The sequence below is a fragment of the Anastrepha obliqua genome, chromosome 1 (genome assembly GCF_027943255.1).
Source record: "Anastrepha obliqua isolate idAnaObli1 chromosome 1, idAnaObli1_1.0, whole genome shotgun sequence".
NCBI lineage: Eukaryota > Metazoa > Arthropoda > Insecta > Diptera > Tephritidae > Anastrepha > Anastrepha obliqua.
Genome location: NC_072892.1, coordinates 116077580 through 116093488, shown reverse-complemented (window position 1 = coordinate 116093488; position 15909 = coordinate 116077580). Strand labels below are relative to the sequence as shown.

Here is a 15909-nt window from a genome sequence, read left to right as displayed (position 1 = left end):
CTGACTAGATTGCGCATTACTTCGTTTGAGTTAAAATGAACTGTGAAGATGGTACGAACACGAGTAAATACTTTTTGACTGATCCGAAAGATCTTCGAACAGAACAAATGGAAATTGCGCACACCAGCGCAAAATTGGACACACGCAGGCAGATAATGCCATTTATTCACACATATATACATATATATATATATGTATATGTATATGTATATATTTACATACAAGTAGCTGAATGGATAGAATCACGTTTGAGTAAAGAAATGAAGTTCAAGTAGATCTTTTGTTGGGGAAAGTAGCTTCAGGTGAGAATTCACAATTTCCAGTGATTCCTGATTGAAAGATCATAACACGAATATAGCCTTTTATGCCTTATGACAGACACATCTTTGCCAATTGTTTAAACAAATTTTCTTTAAACAAGACATTTGTTATTATTTTTTGTGCACACATTTTAATCATTACCTTTGTTTAACGATTTGTACGTAACCAATTGCTTGTTGTGTGACCTGTCCTAAGTCAGCGATTTGATAATTGAATTATTTTTTGTGTATATTCATTTATGAATAAATAAGTTTGTTGATGTTAAAATCCCCCGAAATTCAGGTTTGATAGTTAAAACTCGCGTTTGTGTTTATGTAAGATTATCAAGTATTTTATTTTTTGTACGGAAATTTGTTATTTCCCAAAAGAAATATGGTATGGTAATAAAGTTAAATTTGCAAAATTTACTCAATTTTAAATATAAAAACATGTTACATTTCTCATAAACTTTATTTAAAATAAGTTGCACAGTCCGTTAAAGCACATAACGTTTTTGCGTAAACCAAATCTATATAAATTTGAGCTGAATTTTGTAATATTCAAATTAATATCATAATATACCTAATTTCACCTCCCACCCCACCTTCGGTAGTTACATTAGACGGACTGCTCTTAAAAGATTAACTCGGAAAATTAATATTTCTTAAATTCCACTCGTGCATGCCCTGAAACCATCTTAATAATTTGGCAAAGCCAGTAGAATAGAAAGTGCATTTTTCGAAGCCCAGAGTATTCGCACGTAAAATATTAAATGAATTCCACGCATTCCAAAAGTCTACAGATCTCGCACATATGTATATATATAATTGGCGCGTACACCCTTTCTGGATGTTTGGCCGAGCTCCTCCTCCTATTTGTGGTGTGCGTCTTGATGTTGTTCCATAAATGGAGGGACCTACAGTTTCAAGCCGACTCCGAACGGCAGATATTTTTATGAGGAGCTTTTTCATGGCAGAAATACACTCGGAGGTTTACCATTGCCTGCCGAGGGGCGACCGCTTTTAGAAAAAACTTTTTCTTTATTTTAATCTTGCACCGAGATTCAAACCTACGTTCTCTCTGTGAATTCCGAATGGTCACGGACCAACCCATTCGGCTACGGCGACCGCCAACCTGACTCTCATGTGTCCAAGTGTCCCGCTAATATTCCCGCGAGGAGACAAAATCCGTTTTAGAGAATCTCATTAAGTTCCGTCGAGTGCTGAAAAACTCGAAAACGATACTCACCAAGCATCTAGATTAGCCCGCTCTCTGTTTACACTATTATGGTATTTTCTCATCAACTTGCAATACAAGGAACCCGACAGGATTGAATACCTATACTCGATTCCTCAAGACTTGCATCAGACAAGGTACTCAGTGAAAGTTACTGGAAAAGTATACCAGATTCAAGTTCTATTCCAATTTTCTATGCGCCTGTGAAGATTGAATTTCATCATCACTTAGAGCCACATCAAACTGCAGATTACTATAATTACAGCTTCTGGACGCCTAATAGACGCCTTAAGTCTCAGGGCAGTCGCTCTTAGCTAAACAACCGCAAATCAGTGCTTAGTATTGAATAAATAACAAAATTAGTTAATTAACTTTTGTTTTTGACGAAAAATTTTTTTTTTCCTCATTTTAAATTAAATAACTGCTCAACTAAATGTTTTTAACAAAAAAATAAAGGAATACGCTTTTTACTGTATATCTTTACAATACAATACAATGTGGAAAATATCTTTAGCAACAGAAGCTTTCCCGAAAAACTCATTATTACTTCACAAGGTTGGCCATTGCCTTCTGTCAATTATTTTCGTCTTTCATGATTAACATCCAAACGGTTTAGGCATCAATTCTTCACGCTCTTGCAATCACAGAGGAGACACTATTTCGCCGTAGAACTTTGTTATGCCGAATCTCGAAAACTTCGAGAGTTATCACATTTTATGTAGCAACATTGTGCAGAGACAAACAAAATAAATCGTAGTACAGCAATTATGAAGGAGGAAGAGCTGTAGAATGACTGTAGAATAACAAGACTGTCGTCATAAAAATGTTTTTGATGGCGCCACATTTTTAATGAGTTAGTGCGTTGGAAGTTACATCCCTAGCTGACTTCCAGTGAAAGCTTGGTGACATTCGGTTCAGTGGAAGTGTTAGTATGTTTGTGTCATCGGAACAAAAATGAGTTTCGAACAAAGAGTGGTTACACGTCTCAGAGATGGTTGTGAGAACATAAATGACAATGAACATACGGGCCTCTGAAAATCAGTAATCAAAAATTGCTCAGAATTCAATATTCGAAAGACCTCATTAAAGAGGCGAGAAAAGAGGAAACCTTCCTTTGCAACATTGTAACTGGTGATGAAACATGGTTTTTCTAAATTGAACCTGAAACTAAGCATGAAAGTGCCGAATGGAAGGCTCCAGACGAGGCACCACTCAAAAAATCACGTTTGGAGAAGTCAAAAATCAAGTCGACGCTCATTTGTTTTTACGATTTTTTTTGTTTTTTTTGTCGGGACAACTAGCAAGTGCAGCACTCAGACATTAATTGAGTCCATTGTACTACACTTGGATTCCCTTTTAATTTTCTTTAAATCTACCCGATTTCCGAAGAAATCTGAGTAGATCTTGTGGTGCCAAGGAGCCAAGATGGTCGCTTCTTAACACATCAGTGCCAAAGACCTCAAACCTGATACGAGCGAAGGCGGGGCAGACACACAGGAAGTGGTCCGCCGTCTCATCCTCCTCTTCACAGGCTGGGCAGAGTACACTGTCTGAGATGCCCAACCTTTCCATGTGCTTTGCCCACAGAAAGTGGCCCGTCATCAGTCCAACCAGCCTTCTACACTCCCCTCTGGTTAATGACAGAAGGGTTTGCGACAGTCGATCGGACATGACAGGTAACATCAATTTTGTCCATCTGCAGCCTCTCTCAGCCTGCCAAGCTGGTGGTAGTTACCCATTTGCTAACCGTGGCCGTGATGGCCGCAGAGGGGAGTGGCAAAACGGGCTCTGGGACAATGAAGTTGGCCTCAGAACCCATCTTAGCTAAGGAGTCAGAGGTCTCGTTACCCGCGATACCCACGTGTCCCGGGACCCATGTTAGCATCAGGCTAACATAGTTCAGCCTGGATTTACAGGACTTCACTACCCCTGATGTGGTTGGAGGGCTGTCTAAGGCCATAAGCGCAGCTTGGCTGTCGCTGCAGACACATATAGATCTGCCTCTCCATCGTTTTTCCACAACAAAGTTCATCGCTTCTTGAACTGCATACACCTCCGCTTGAAACACAGATGCATGCATTCTAAGAGCAAAGTGCAGTTTTGTCCCGCTGGATTCCAGGTAGACCCCAGAGCCGGAGCCATGCTCGGTCCTGGAGCCATCCGTAAAAATGCGAAAACAGTGTTTGCCGGGCTCATTTTCCGAGTCTCCCCACAACTGAGCCTCTGGTAACACTACACTGTATCTCTTTTCAAGTACGACCCTTGATGGCGTGGAGTCAAGGGGCATGGAGAGAATCGTTGGATCGATGCCCATGCCTTCTCTGTGTTCCAATGCCGGACAAGGGCCGTACCAGTTCCCACTGTGTTTCAGTCTGCAGATGGCCTTCAAGGCCTCTCCTTGGATGAAAGCATCAAGTGCCGGGCCTGAAGTAGTCGGAAAAGCTCCGGTGCAACAAATGGCCACAGTGCGTTGTAGTCTCGATAAGGTCCTCCTGACTCCCACTAGAGAGAGTCTACTCATCCAGACCACTGATGCATAGGTGATAATGGGTCTTATCATAGCCGTGTAGATCCATAGGACCTTGCTAGGAGAGAGACCCCACGTTTTCCCAAAGACACCTTTGCACTGCCCGAAAGCTGTCAGTGCTTTGGATGCCTTTGTTTCAACGTGTGATTTCCATAGGAGCTTACTATCGAGGATTACTCCAAGATATTTAATTTCCTTGGATAGCTGGATTGTGACTCCTTTTAGCTTTGGCAGGGCGAGTCCATCAAGCTTCCTCCTTCTGGTAAAGAGGACAATACCAGTCTTGGCGGGATTTGCCGATAGCCCGTTCGCACAGCACCAAGTGTCAATCCGATCCAGAGTTTTCTGCACTTTCCTGCAGATGTTCATAAGCGAAGGGCCTGTTACCAAACAAGTAACATCGTCCGCATATGCTTGTGCGTAGACTCCCGACTCGTTTAAGGTGATGAGCAGAGGATCGATTACCATGCACCAGAGCAATGGAGACAGCACACCGCCTTGGGGGCAGCCTCTATTAACCCCAGATGACACCAGCAGATCTTCCTCTGCTCGCACCGAAACGATTCTTTGGGCCAGCATCGAACGAATCCAATTTACTAGCACCCGGTCTACGCCGTGGTCTAATCATCAATCACTAACCGTATTCGCCTGATATGGTTCTCTGTAACTTTTCTACCTAATCGGAAAATTGCATTTGGTCATGAAAGGAAAACGTTTTGCGTCCGTAGGGGCTATCCAAAAGGCTTATACCGACATCCTGAAGGACATTCCGGTCAATGACCTGAAACACTCTGTCGAAAAGCTTTTAGATCGCCCAAAACAGTGTATCGAGGCCAGCTCCTGACGTTTTTATTTTAGTTCCGTCTTGTTTATTTTGGACTTCCCCTTGTATATTGGTCCACCTGCCGTTTTGTCCATAAACGTGTATTTTTTACAGTGTAATAGTATCATTTTAATCTCAATTATTTGAAAATACTTGAAGAAACTTCGTTTACTATTAATATTCTCTTAAGTGTCTCTAATAAAATTTAAGGATGCATATTTCTGTGGAACAGAAAATTATAAATTTTATAGAGTCGAAGTTTATAATGTTCCCTAGAGAATTCTAGTAAGGGTCCTCTCATGCGAAAATAAATTTTCAGAATTACTTTTCACCCTTCCATTTTCGAAAAATCTACAAGTATGTTCACATCTCAATCATTATAAAATTATCAATCACGACGGCACAGAAACTTACAGCATGGCACCCTCACCAGAATATTGATGCGGGCAGATCTTAGTTCCATTTGATTGCGTATGTTTAGAAAGTGTAAATAATAGTTTTGAAATGTTTTCGGTATAATTTCATATAGGTATGTATAGGAACATTCTAGTAAGTATTGGTAATATTTTCCTTTTGATCAGGTGTGGTCGTATTGTGCGGGCTGTGTGTGGAAAAATTCGCTCATAATAAATGTGAAGTTGTCTTAACTTGTACTAAACTATATAAACTACATAGAATTTATTTTGAGCAAAATTTATTGCAACTTCACAAGTTTTCTGCACAACGCATCCTTCCCGCAACGGACGGAACGGACCGATTGTGACCGGCCTATCGCTGCTTATATCTACTGCTGTCGTAAGTCACGTAGAATTGCACTTCCGTAAGATATCCTTTTTCTTGTTATACAGGGTCATACACTCGAAGTGTAACCAAGTTCAGCTGCCTGTTGCGCAAAAAAATAAAATCAGTAATGGATTTCAAACGTAATAATGTGATTGCATTATATTTTGCTGGAAAATCACAACAAGCGATTGTTCGTAAGCTCGTAAAGTAAACAAAGTTTTTGTTTATCGCACTATTACTTGCTACTGGTAGCATCGCGAAACGTCATCAAGGTGGTCATAAAGTGAAGAGGCGGCTTGGACGAAATCCCCGACGAAGTGCCAATCAAATGGCGAAAGAACTGAAAATATCTGACCATAGCACCCGCCGCATACTGAAAAATATTATCACAGGCAAGCCTTACAAGATCCAAAAGGCGTATGATCTCACACCAAAGCAGCAACAAGTCAGACTTGAGAAAGCGAAGGAGTTGCTTCGCTTGGCCGAAAGCGGTCAATTTCCGAACATTGTGTTTCTGACGAGAAAATTTTTCAAATTGAGCAATTCGAAAAACTTCCAATCATGACCGTTCATACGAGAATTTGACCCGCCACAGGTAATGGTTTGGACCTCTGTAACCGCTGATTGGCGCTCTTTAATCGTTTTTGTTTGTCTAGCCTAGCGTCAAGTTAAATGCGAAATATTATCGGGAAAGTATTCCCTATGTTGCTTTGAAGCCGTGGGCAGACAAACATTTCGGTGGCAGACCAAAAATGGCTGATAAACAACGTTCCGAACTACATAATGTCCACACAATGGCTCTGGAATTCTCCAGACATGAATCCGATGGATTATTCTCTTTGGTTCTCATTCGTTCAGGGACCGTCTCAAGGGCATAATCAAGGCAAAAGGTGGTCACATCGAGCCAAAGAAACCTGATTCTTAATTTTGTATTATTTTCACATATTTTTTACTTTGAATTGAATAAAAGAAAAATTTCCAAGCTAAATTTATGGCCTTTTTAACTGGTGCCAAGTACCATACCCTGTAATTCCACTTATAATATATGTTGGTAGCTCTTTAATGATTATTGTAATAAATCGGATCTTATACCAAAGATTAACTAATCCCCATAAAAATATGCACTTATATAGCGTGACATCGTTCACCTATGTAAATATTTATTTAAGGCTTCTTTATTTATATTTGAATTATATTTTCATTTCCAATTTTTGCTAAACTGAAAACATTTACATATGTGTTATAAAACGGGCATATTATCATTTATTTGACCTACTGCAAAGCTATGCGACGGAAGTGATTATTCAAAGGACCCTCATCTGAGTAGCCGGCGATTTCCTGCGGCACAATACCAGACTCCTCAATGGAGGTGCATGGACGACACATACACTCTAGTGGCGCTTTCGTGAGCACTTTTTTGAATTTGCGTTCGCCATGTTTGGCTTTGGGACAGAATAGCGAGACTGCAGCTTCACGTTCACCAGACTCCTGACAACACATACAGGAACGCTCCATTTGCCAGATTTTACTACCAGAGACCTACGAAAGAGAGAGAAAATAATTTAAAAAACACGCATTTGAATTGTAAAAATGAATGTTAAAACTTTTAGAACCCATATTTCTTTTAATTCCGAATATAATGTCATACCAATTTTTCACGAATTCAGGTTTTAAATTTAAAGTCTCTCTCTAACTGCAGAACGTATAAACGGGAGGAGGGGGCCGCGTTATCCTTTTTATTCGTACGGGTTATTTAATCACGATGTCACAGCGGACGGGTGCGTTTGCAATCGAAACGTATTTCAAGGTAGATTTTGGTCACGTTACAACATTCGACGTTTACGTGGTGCCAAAGTGAATGTTTGACTCGTTCATGGGTGTGAAAGTTCCGGGCCACAAATTCGGTGGATCAGCCGAACATCGAAACAAATGAAATTGAAATGAGCTTATTCATATAAATTTAAACGATAATCCGCCCATTTTCATTTAAACGGAAGTGTAAGTAACAAACTTGAAATGGTTTTAGCAATATAGCGCCACGCCGCACATGGCCAGAGAGAACACGGCAATGCTGCATGAGCCACCCAGGTCACCCGATCTTACCACTAAGGACTTTACTTTGTGGAGGTGTTTGAAAAGAGAAGTCAAGAAACAAAATCAACGACCATGCCAGCACTAAAAGAAAATATTGTTCGCAAGCTTAATGGTAGTAGACGATTGTAAGAGTGTATCCGACGTAACGGCAACATTTAGAGGCCGAGATTAACAAAGCGTACCACTCGTTTCTTTCTCGTGCTAACTGGTGCCACATGGACACACCAAATGTCTTTCCTCTTCCTCCGCTACCGCCAGCTGGTACCGCGTCGAATACTTTCAGAGCCAGAGAATTGGTATCCATTCAGGCGACATGACCATCCAACGGAGCCGCTGGATCTTTATTCGCTGCGCTATTTCTATGTCACCGTAAGGCTCAATAGCTCATTGAAAAGGTCTACAAATCTTCCGCAGAATCTTGCTTTCAAACCATCCAAGGGACGCCTCATCGGATATTGTCATCGTCCAAGCGACTTTACTACTCAATTGCCTCTTAGACCAAAGTAAAACTTGTTGGCAAGAGAGATTCTCCGTATTATTATCCATGTTACTGCTCGTTCACCACCTGACCCATCCACCTTGCTTCTTTACCCAGTTTTGAAAATACAGAATTAACAGCGCGGCCTTAATTAACTTAATTTCCAATTCAAGAACTCAATTAATAAATTTTACAACTAATTGCACAGAAATTAAGTTAAATTCCCCGTGGATTCCTATGAATTCGATTTAATGTCAAGAAGACAAATAACGAATGAAAAATTTAACTAACATATTGCACACGCCATAAACAGCCGATTTGGCTGAATATGAACTAATACTTCAACTTATTAAAGATACCCTATACGGCGGCCGCCGTAGCTGAATGAGTTGGTGCGTGACTACCATTTGGAATTCGGAGAGAACATAGGTTTGAAAAAGTTTTTTCCAATAGTGGTCGCCCCTCGGCAGGCAATGGCAAACCTCCGAGTGTATTTCTGCCATAAAAAAGCTCCTTATAAAAATTATCTGCCATTCGGAATCGGCTTAAAACTGTAGGTCCCCCCCTAGAGTTTATTGTACGTGGTTTTCAAAGATGTTCGTTATTCAAAGTGCGAGACATTTGGACAGATAGCATTTAGTGGACTCTCATCTTCACAGTTCCTACGGAAATCGTAATGAAGTGTTCCGTACCTGGCGTTTATATAGCGAATTATTCAGTATCAGTGCTTATTTTTGGGAGTAGAAGTAGGTTCAAAATAAACGCGATACCCTCCAACTGTACAAATTAGTATACCTACTATTAGCAACTACTCTAGCTCTGTGCCCAACTTGTGAAAGCAAGAGACTTAGACACGTTTGTGCTCTTGAACTCGATGCTCCAAATTCTGTATCAGACACTTGCCTAGTTCACTCTTCTTCTTTGCAATTTCCCGAAGCACTACTATGTTCCGAATCCAGTATGGGTTTACGCTGTGCTGCAGAAGTAATGCAGGGAACTTCGACGTTCTGAACACAATTTAAAGATTTGATTTTTTTTTTTTTGTAATTGGGCAGACACGTCAGTTAAAGGGATAACAACTACTCATTCAATTTCTTAAAACGCACGCTAAATATAAACCATTGCATTTTGAGAAAAAGAAAATGGCACTGTATAAATAACTACAAAAAATTACTTGTATGTAACTAGCGCAGCGACCGACACAGGCAAACGATGGTATTGGTTTCGGTACGCAGCCAGGATATTGAAGCACATGTATAACGGGTGTTACTTGACAATCGTCCCCGATGTGAGATATATCTGCAAAAAAAAAAACATTAAAAAGGATTTTATCACAGCAAATTAAACTTTTACTATTTATTATTGTGCATTTTTCAATTACCGTTATCAGCCGAAATGAGGGCTTCCTCAGCTTGTGTAACACCTAATCTTATGAAGATGAAATAAATGCAATAGAAAATAACCAACGCAACGAAACGGCGATTGGAACCAGTTGAGGTCCTTTGTGAAACCGCACCAATGCCACGCCTCGACTTGCTTAACATTTTCACTATTTTATCCCTCAATATGATTAAAAATCCAAAGGAGTATTAGCCTCTTTTGCCAATAACGCAATATTTTCCAATAAACGATTCACGTTGAGTTTTTCAGCGAATAAAGGCTCGCTGCAAGTGCTACGAAACATTTTATACTCGAGGCTATCAAACCACCCCACAAGGTGGCCAAGAGGAGCTGGAGTCGCGCCAAACTAGCTGCGTGCTTAATGGACACAAAGTTGGTTTTGTACTTTGTATGTGGGAAATTATTTTCTAATAGCTGTGATTTACTGCGCCTTCATAAATGGAACTGACCGCTTAACTGCTATCGCACGCCTGGGGAAGCTCAATCTCATTGGAGCACTTAGCATGAATCAGCTAAATGATTTGTGTGGCTTAATTGTGAACATAGGATTTACATTAACCGCTGAATGTGCGTTGCAGAGGTGTATGGGATGATTACCACATGCAGTGCGACAAAAATAAAACCTTGCATGTATGCATACATATTTAATCCCTTACTTCTAACTGAGTATATAAGTATGAGTGTTTCCCGAAAACACAAGCTCTTTAAATCCCTGATTATGTATTTTACAAATACGTCAAGGTCGTATTAAAAAGTATTAGATAATCTTGCAGAGCTGCTTACGAATTTAAGAACATGTGTATGTGTATGTACATATGTACCTATGAACTTATGCTCGTATACTGATCAATCGATGATGAAAGACCAATATGTGATGGAGGTGGTACGTTTCGCACCAAGGAGTAAACTTTAACCCGCTAAAAAATAAAAAAATGTAGACGTAAACTTTAGAAACATCCGATATTACATATTCATTAACGCGCTTTGCCATAAGCATATGTCCGCAGTTGCCATAGGCAATTGAACTACATTTTGGAATTGGAATTAATTATGTGCTAGATATGTATGTAATTTTTCAAAGTTCTTTCCATTACCTATGAAGGCAAGAGTGTATTGGTTTTAGCAATTCCTCAAAGGAATAGTGTGATTGAGAAGCTGAAGATGTTCACGAATATGAAATGTGAAACTTTTGTTGTTTTCAAAGATAAAGTTCAAAGCAAAATATTGGACAATTTTGTACTTCACTCCCTAGCAAAAAAAATGAAGGTCAAATAGTTCAAGGAAATATTTATTTGTGAAATTAAATTCAAACTAACTATAAACTAAAAATAAAGAGAAAACAGTTTTTCTTTATATCACTTCAGGAAATGTGCATTGTCTTTCATTAAGGGGTTAGTCAGAGACCATAATTTTTGTTTTGCTAGTCAATTGCTTTATTTTACAAAACTAAAAACATAGCATTAATAAATCATATTTCTACTTGCTTTTATCAAAAATTCAATAAAAAATTAATAATTCTAAAATTTATCGCTGTTTGTGTGGAGCTCGTTTCTCCAAAAGTCCCTTGCGGTGATCATCACAAGTCCTTGGAGATTCATCTAAAATCGATCAGACAAGATAAATTAGTTTTATTAATAGATAATTTTGTGCCTGATCGAAGCTTTTTTTTTCAAAATTAACTATATGGCGGGTTCAGGAAATATTTTTCAAATTTTCGAGAAAAAAAACCGATAATTAGTTGTTAAAATAAATCGAAATTTTGAAAAAAAAAACAAAATCCTTCGAGGAACAAGTTTTTTATGATTTTCAAAAGCAGTATAAATTTTATTGAAATCTACCAAGCCGTTTTTAAGTTACAGAGATCACCAGTTCAAAAAACATAGCTTTGAGGAAAACGCATTTAAAGTTTTGCCATCGATTTATGTAGCGCCCTTTGTTACTTGTTGAATAACTCGAAAAGTATTTGTCGGACTCACTTCAAATTTTCACACAATATTTTTAAGATATTATACTTAAAAAAATGCAAAAGGCGATGCAATTTTTTTTTAATTCTGACTGCCCCTAAGCCCTTAAAGTAAGCAGTTCAAAGAGAGTATCACGTCAGTGAGAGCATGGCGTCGCGGGGCTATTACAATGCTTGCAAATGAAAATAGTCTCTCAACGCCGGGGAAGTAAATGACGTGTTCGCCGTTCTAATTAATTTTTCTAGCAGCAGCCGTTTTTTTAAGTTATTTAAAAAAGTTTGACAAAGTACAAGTTGACCTTTTATTCAACGTACGGTATTTGAGGACAACTTTAGAGTAAAACTAATTAGCTTTTTGAACTTCACAAATTTTTTGCACAACAAGAACTTATTATATATCTAAAAAATCGTTCAACAAAATTTCCATTAGCTGCAATAAACTCTTCGATCCGGGTCCAGAAGCGATTGCATAGCCGAATCAAATGCTTCTTATTCATTTTGTTCATAATTAATTAATTACAGCCTTCAGAGAAGAAAACGTGTTATAAGGATGCTTATTGGTTTCAAGCTCAACTAGGCCCCATACGTAGTAATCCAGGGGATTAAGGTCTGCGGAGTTAGATACAACTTCACGAATAAGCTTCTCAGAAGCATTAAGCTCCGTCGCTTAAGGATCCTCGTCAATGATCGCTTGCACTTGTTGAACAATTTCTGCAGATCGGTCAGTGTCATGACGTGCCTTGTGTTTTTTGCATTTTGCAATAAATTCTGCATCGCCGCCTGATACTTCCAATACATGGCGAATCTTATGAACGGACGAACGGGCGCACTTAAGAAGATTGAGCATTGTCATTTATGAATAAAAAATAATATCGTTCGTTTGCCCTTAACGGCTCCCTACAAAAAATAGTCCAACGGGCTTAAATCACAGCTCCGAGGCGGCCAATTGATATCGGAATTCAAAAACGGTAGCCAAAAGTTCGAGTGTAACTTTGGCAGTGTGACAAGTTGCACCGTCCTGTTGAAACCAAATGTCGTCCATGTCATCCTCTTCAATTTTTGGAAACAAAAACTCGTTGAGCATGTCACGGTAACGCTCGCCATTTACTGTAACCGCGGAAGAAGAAGAAGACTCACCACTTTGGAAATAGGTTTTCAATATTTCCCAATTTTGTTCAAGCGTATAGCGTCCCATTTCGTAAATGTCAAACCTTTAAGTAAATTATGAACACATTTGACAATTCATTTTTGTTACCATTCTCCAAAAAATAGGTGGTTCAAAAAGCAAACGCTATATGGCCCACCCTGTATATGCATGTCCTCAACTACCGTATGTAATGGATGAAAAATCCGTAGTTTATTCTGGAATATATATAGTACATACATATGGTAATATATTGGCATTAGAAGCAGATAGAAAGGTGTAATATATTTTTGCTACTAAAACTATTGGTCGTTACCAAAGTCGTAGAAAGAGTCAATTTTTGGCTGAACCGGATTTATGCCTCCACTGGCAGCATGCCATTCGACTGCATTAAAGAAAGCGATTTCAATTCATCAGTCAACAATTAATACATTTTTTCGACTACTTTTTAAATTACTTTGAGTAACCGTTAATGAAACTGGAAGCAAAATGTGCAAATTACAAGGGATTGTATTTTGTAATTTCCATTAATTATATATATAATATTTTTGCAAGTATCTACTTTGGAACTAACTAAGAATGCAATTCATTTTGACGTGATAACGTCTTATAATTCGATTTAACAGGCTGCACGCACGAAAAAATGTGTCGTTACCTTGCTCATTAGTATTACCTTGCTCATTTGTCGTTACCTTGCTCATTGCCGTTACCTTGCTCATTTGTCGTTACCTTGCTCATTGCCGTTACCTTGAATGAACTGCAAGCGAAAGCGCGGAACGAACGACAAAGCAAACGAACGGCAACGTTCGACATCTTGCTCTCTCCTACTTAAGTGAGCGTATACGAGGGGTGCCTTTTATATTTCGGGATTTGGCAACCCTGGTGTTGCAATCTGGCAACTGACAGCTGTATTGCAAAGTTTGACATTTTCTGGCTTTTACGTACTCAGAACGTTTTGAAATACCAGCGCTATTTGTGTTGTTTACAGTAACTTAAAAGATTCATCTCGGTCCAAAAATGGAATTAAATCGTGAACATTTTCGTGGGATTATTTTTTACAACTTTCGACGTGGATTAACTCAGCAACATTGCATGGATGAACTTAATTCATTTTTTGGCGATGAAGCTCCATCAAGGACCAGTGTTTATCGATGGTATGGTGAATTCAATCGTAGTCGTAGTTCACTCCAAGACGAATTTCGTGAAGGTCGTCCAAAATCAGTTGTTGTTCCGAAAACCATTGATGCTGTGCGCGAACTGATATTGCAAGATCGTCATGTGACCTATCGTGAGATTGAGACAATCTTAGGCATTAGTGGGACCAACATACATCCAATATTGCATAAACATTTGACTGTCAAAAAAATTTGTTCGTGTTGGAGCCCACACAATTTGTCAATCGCTCAAAAAAAGGCTCGTGTCGATTGGTCGAAGGAAATGCTGAAAAAAATACGATCGCGGGGCTTCGAAACACGTCTATGACATCGTGACAGGTGATAAAACATGGATTTACGCGTATGAGCCCGAAAGTAAACAGCAGTCGACTGTATGGGTGTTTCAAGATGAGCCAAATCCAACAAAAGTTGTTCACGCACGAAGCACTTCCAAGCAAATGGTCGCCTGTTTTTTCGAAAAAACTGGACATGTCGCAACCGTACCACTAGAACAACGCAGAACAGTAAATTCTGAGTGGTATACAACCATTTGTTTGCCAGTTGTCTTCTAAGAAATTAGGAAATCCAATCGCCAAGGACGGATCACTCTTCACCAGGACAATGCGAGCACTCACACATCGGCTCAAACAACTGCATTTTTGAGCACCCAAAACATCGAATTAATGGGTCATCCGCCGTATAGTCCTGACTTGGCACCGAATGACTTTTTTTATTCCCGTACGTAAAAAACAAACTGAGAGGTCAACGTTTTTCGACACTTGAAGAAGCGGTGCGGCATTCAGAATGCATGTTCCAAAACATACCTCATTCAGAGTGGCAAAAGTGCTTCGGCAATTGGTTCAAACGCATGCAAAAGTGTATAGATCTTCATGGAGAATATTTTGAAAAACAATAAAGTGATTTACGATGATTAAAATTTGTTTTTGTTCTCTAATCCCGACATATAAAAGGCACCCCTCGTATGTGTATGTATATGCGCATATGTACATATATAAATTCACGTATTTGTATTTGCATATGCCTTCTTATTGATTATTATTAATTTGATTTACTTGAAGAATTTAAAATAAAACCAAGTTTGTTAATAATACCTGTTGTTTTAATGTTATTATATTATTATTTTTTGACGTGATAACGTCTTATAATTCTATGTAGCCGGCTGCATGCACCAAAAAATGCGTCGTTATCTTGCTTGAACAGCATGTTATGTTATGTTATGATATGTTATGTTATGTTATGTTATGTTATGTTATGTTATGTTATGTTATGTTATGTTATGTTATGTTATGTTATGTTATGTTATGTTATGTTATGTTATGTTATGTTATGTTATGTTATGTTATGTTATGTTATGTTATGTTATGTTATGTTATGTTATGTTATGTTATGTTATGTTATGTTATGTTATGTTATGTTATGTTATGTTATGTTATGTTATGTTATGTTATGTTATGTTATGTTATGTTATGTTATGTTATGATATGTTATGTTATGTTATGTTATGTTATGTTATGTTATGTTATGTTATGTTATGTTATGTTATGTTATGTTATGTTATGTTATGTTATGTTATGTTATGTTATGTTATGTTATGTTATGTTATGTTATGTTATGTTATGTTATGTTATGTTATGTTATGTTATGTTATGTTATGTTATGTTATGTTATGTTATGTTATGTTATGTTATGTTATGTTATGTTATGTTATATTATGTTATGTTATGTTATGTTATGTTATGTTATGTTATGTTATATTATGTTATATTATGTTATGTTATGTTATGTTATGTTATGTTATGTTATGTTATGTTATGTTATGTTATGTTATGTTATGTTATGTTATTTTATGTTATGTTATGTTATGTTATGTTATGTTATGTTATGTTATGTTATGTTATGTTATGTTAATGTTAACTCATTCTCTATATCCATACAAAATATCTATCAAACCAATAAAATTAAAATTTTCTTTTGAAAAATGCAAC

General features: G+C 38.0%; 1 protein-coding gene across 1 annotated transcript; it reads right to left on the bottom strand.

Moving 5' to 3' along the window:
• Positions 1 to 6928: 6928 nt before the first annotated feature.
• On the bottom strand, positions 6929 to 9785 carry LOC129236811 (bursicon). The gene is made up of 3 exons (XM_054871054.1): positions 9623 to 9785; positions 9416 to 9540; positions 6929 to 7208 (listed from the first exon to the last, which is right to left on the bottom strand). The coding sequence occupies exons 1-3, from the start codon at positions 9783 to 9785 to the stop codon at positions 6942 to 6944; spliced, it is 555 nt and encodes a 184-aa protein (XP_054727029.1). The 3' UTR covers positions 6929 to 6941.
• Between the last annotated feature and the right edge of the window lie 6124 nt (positions 9786 to 15909).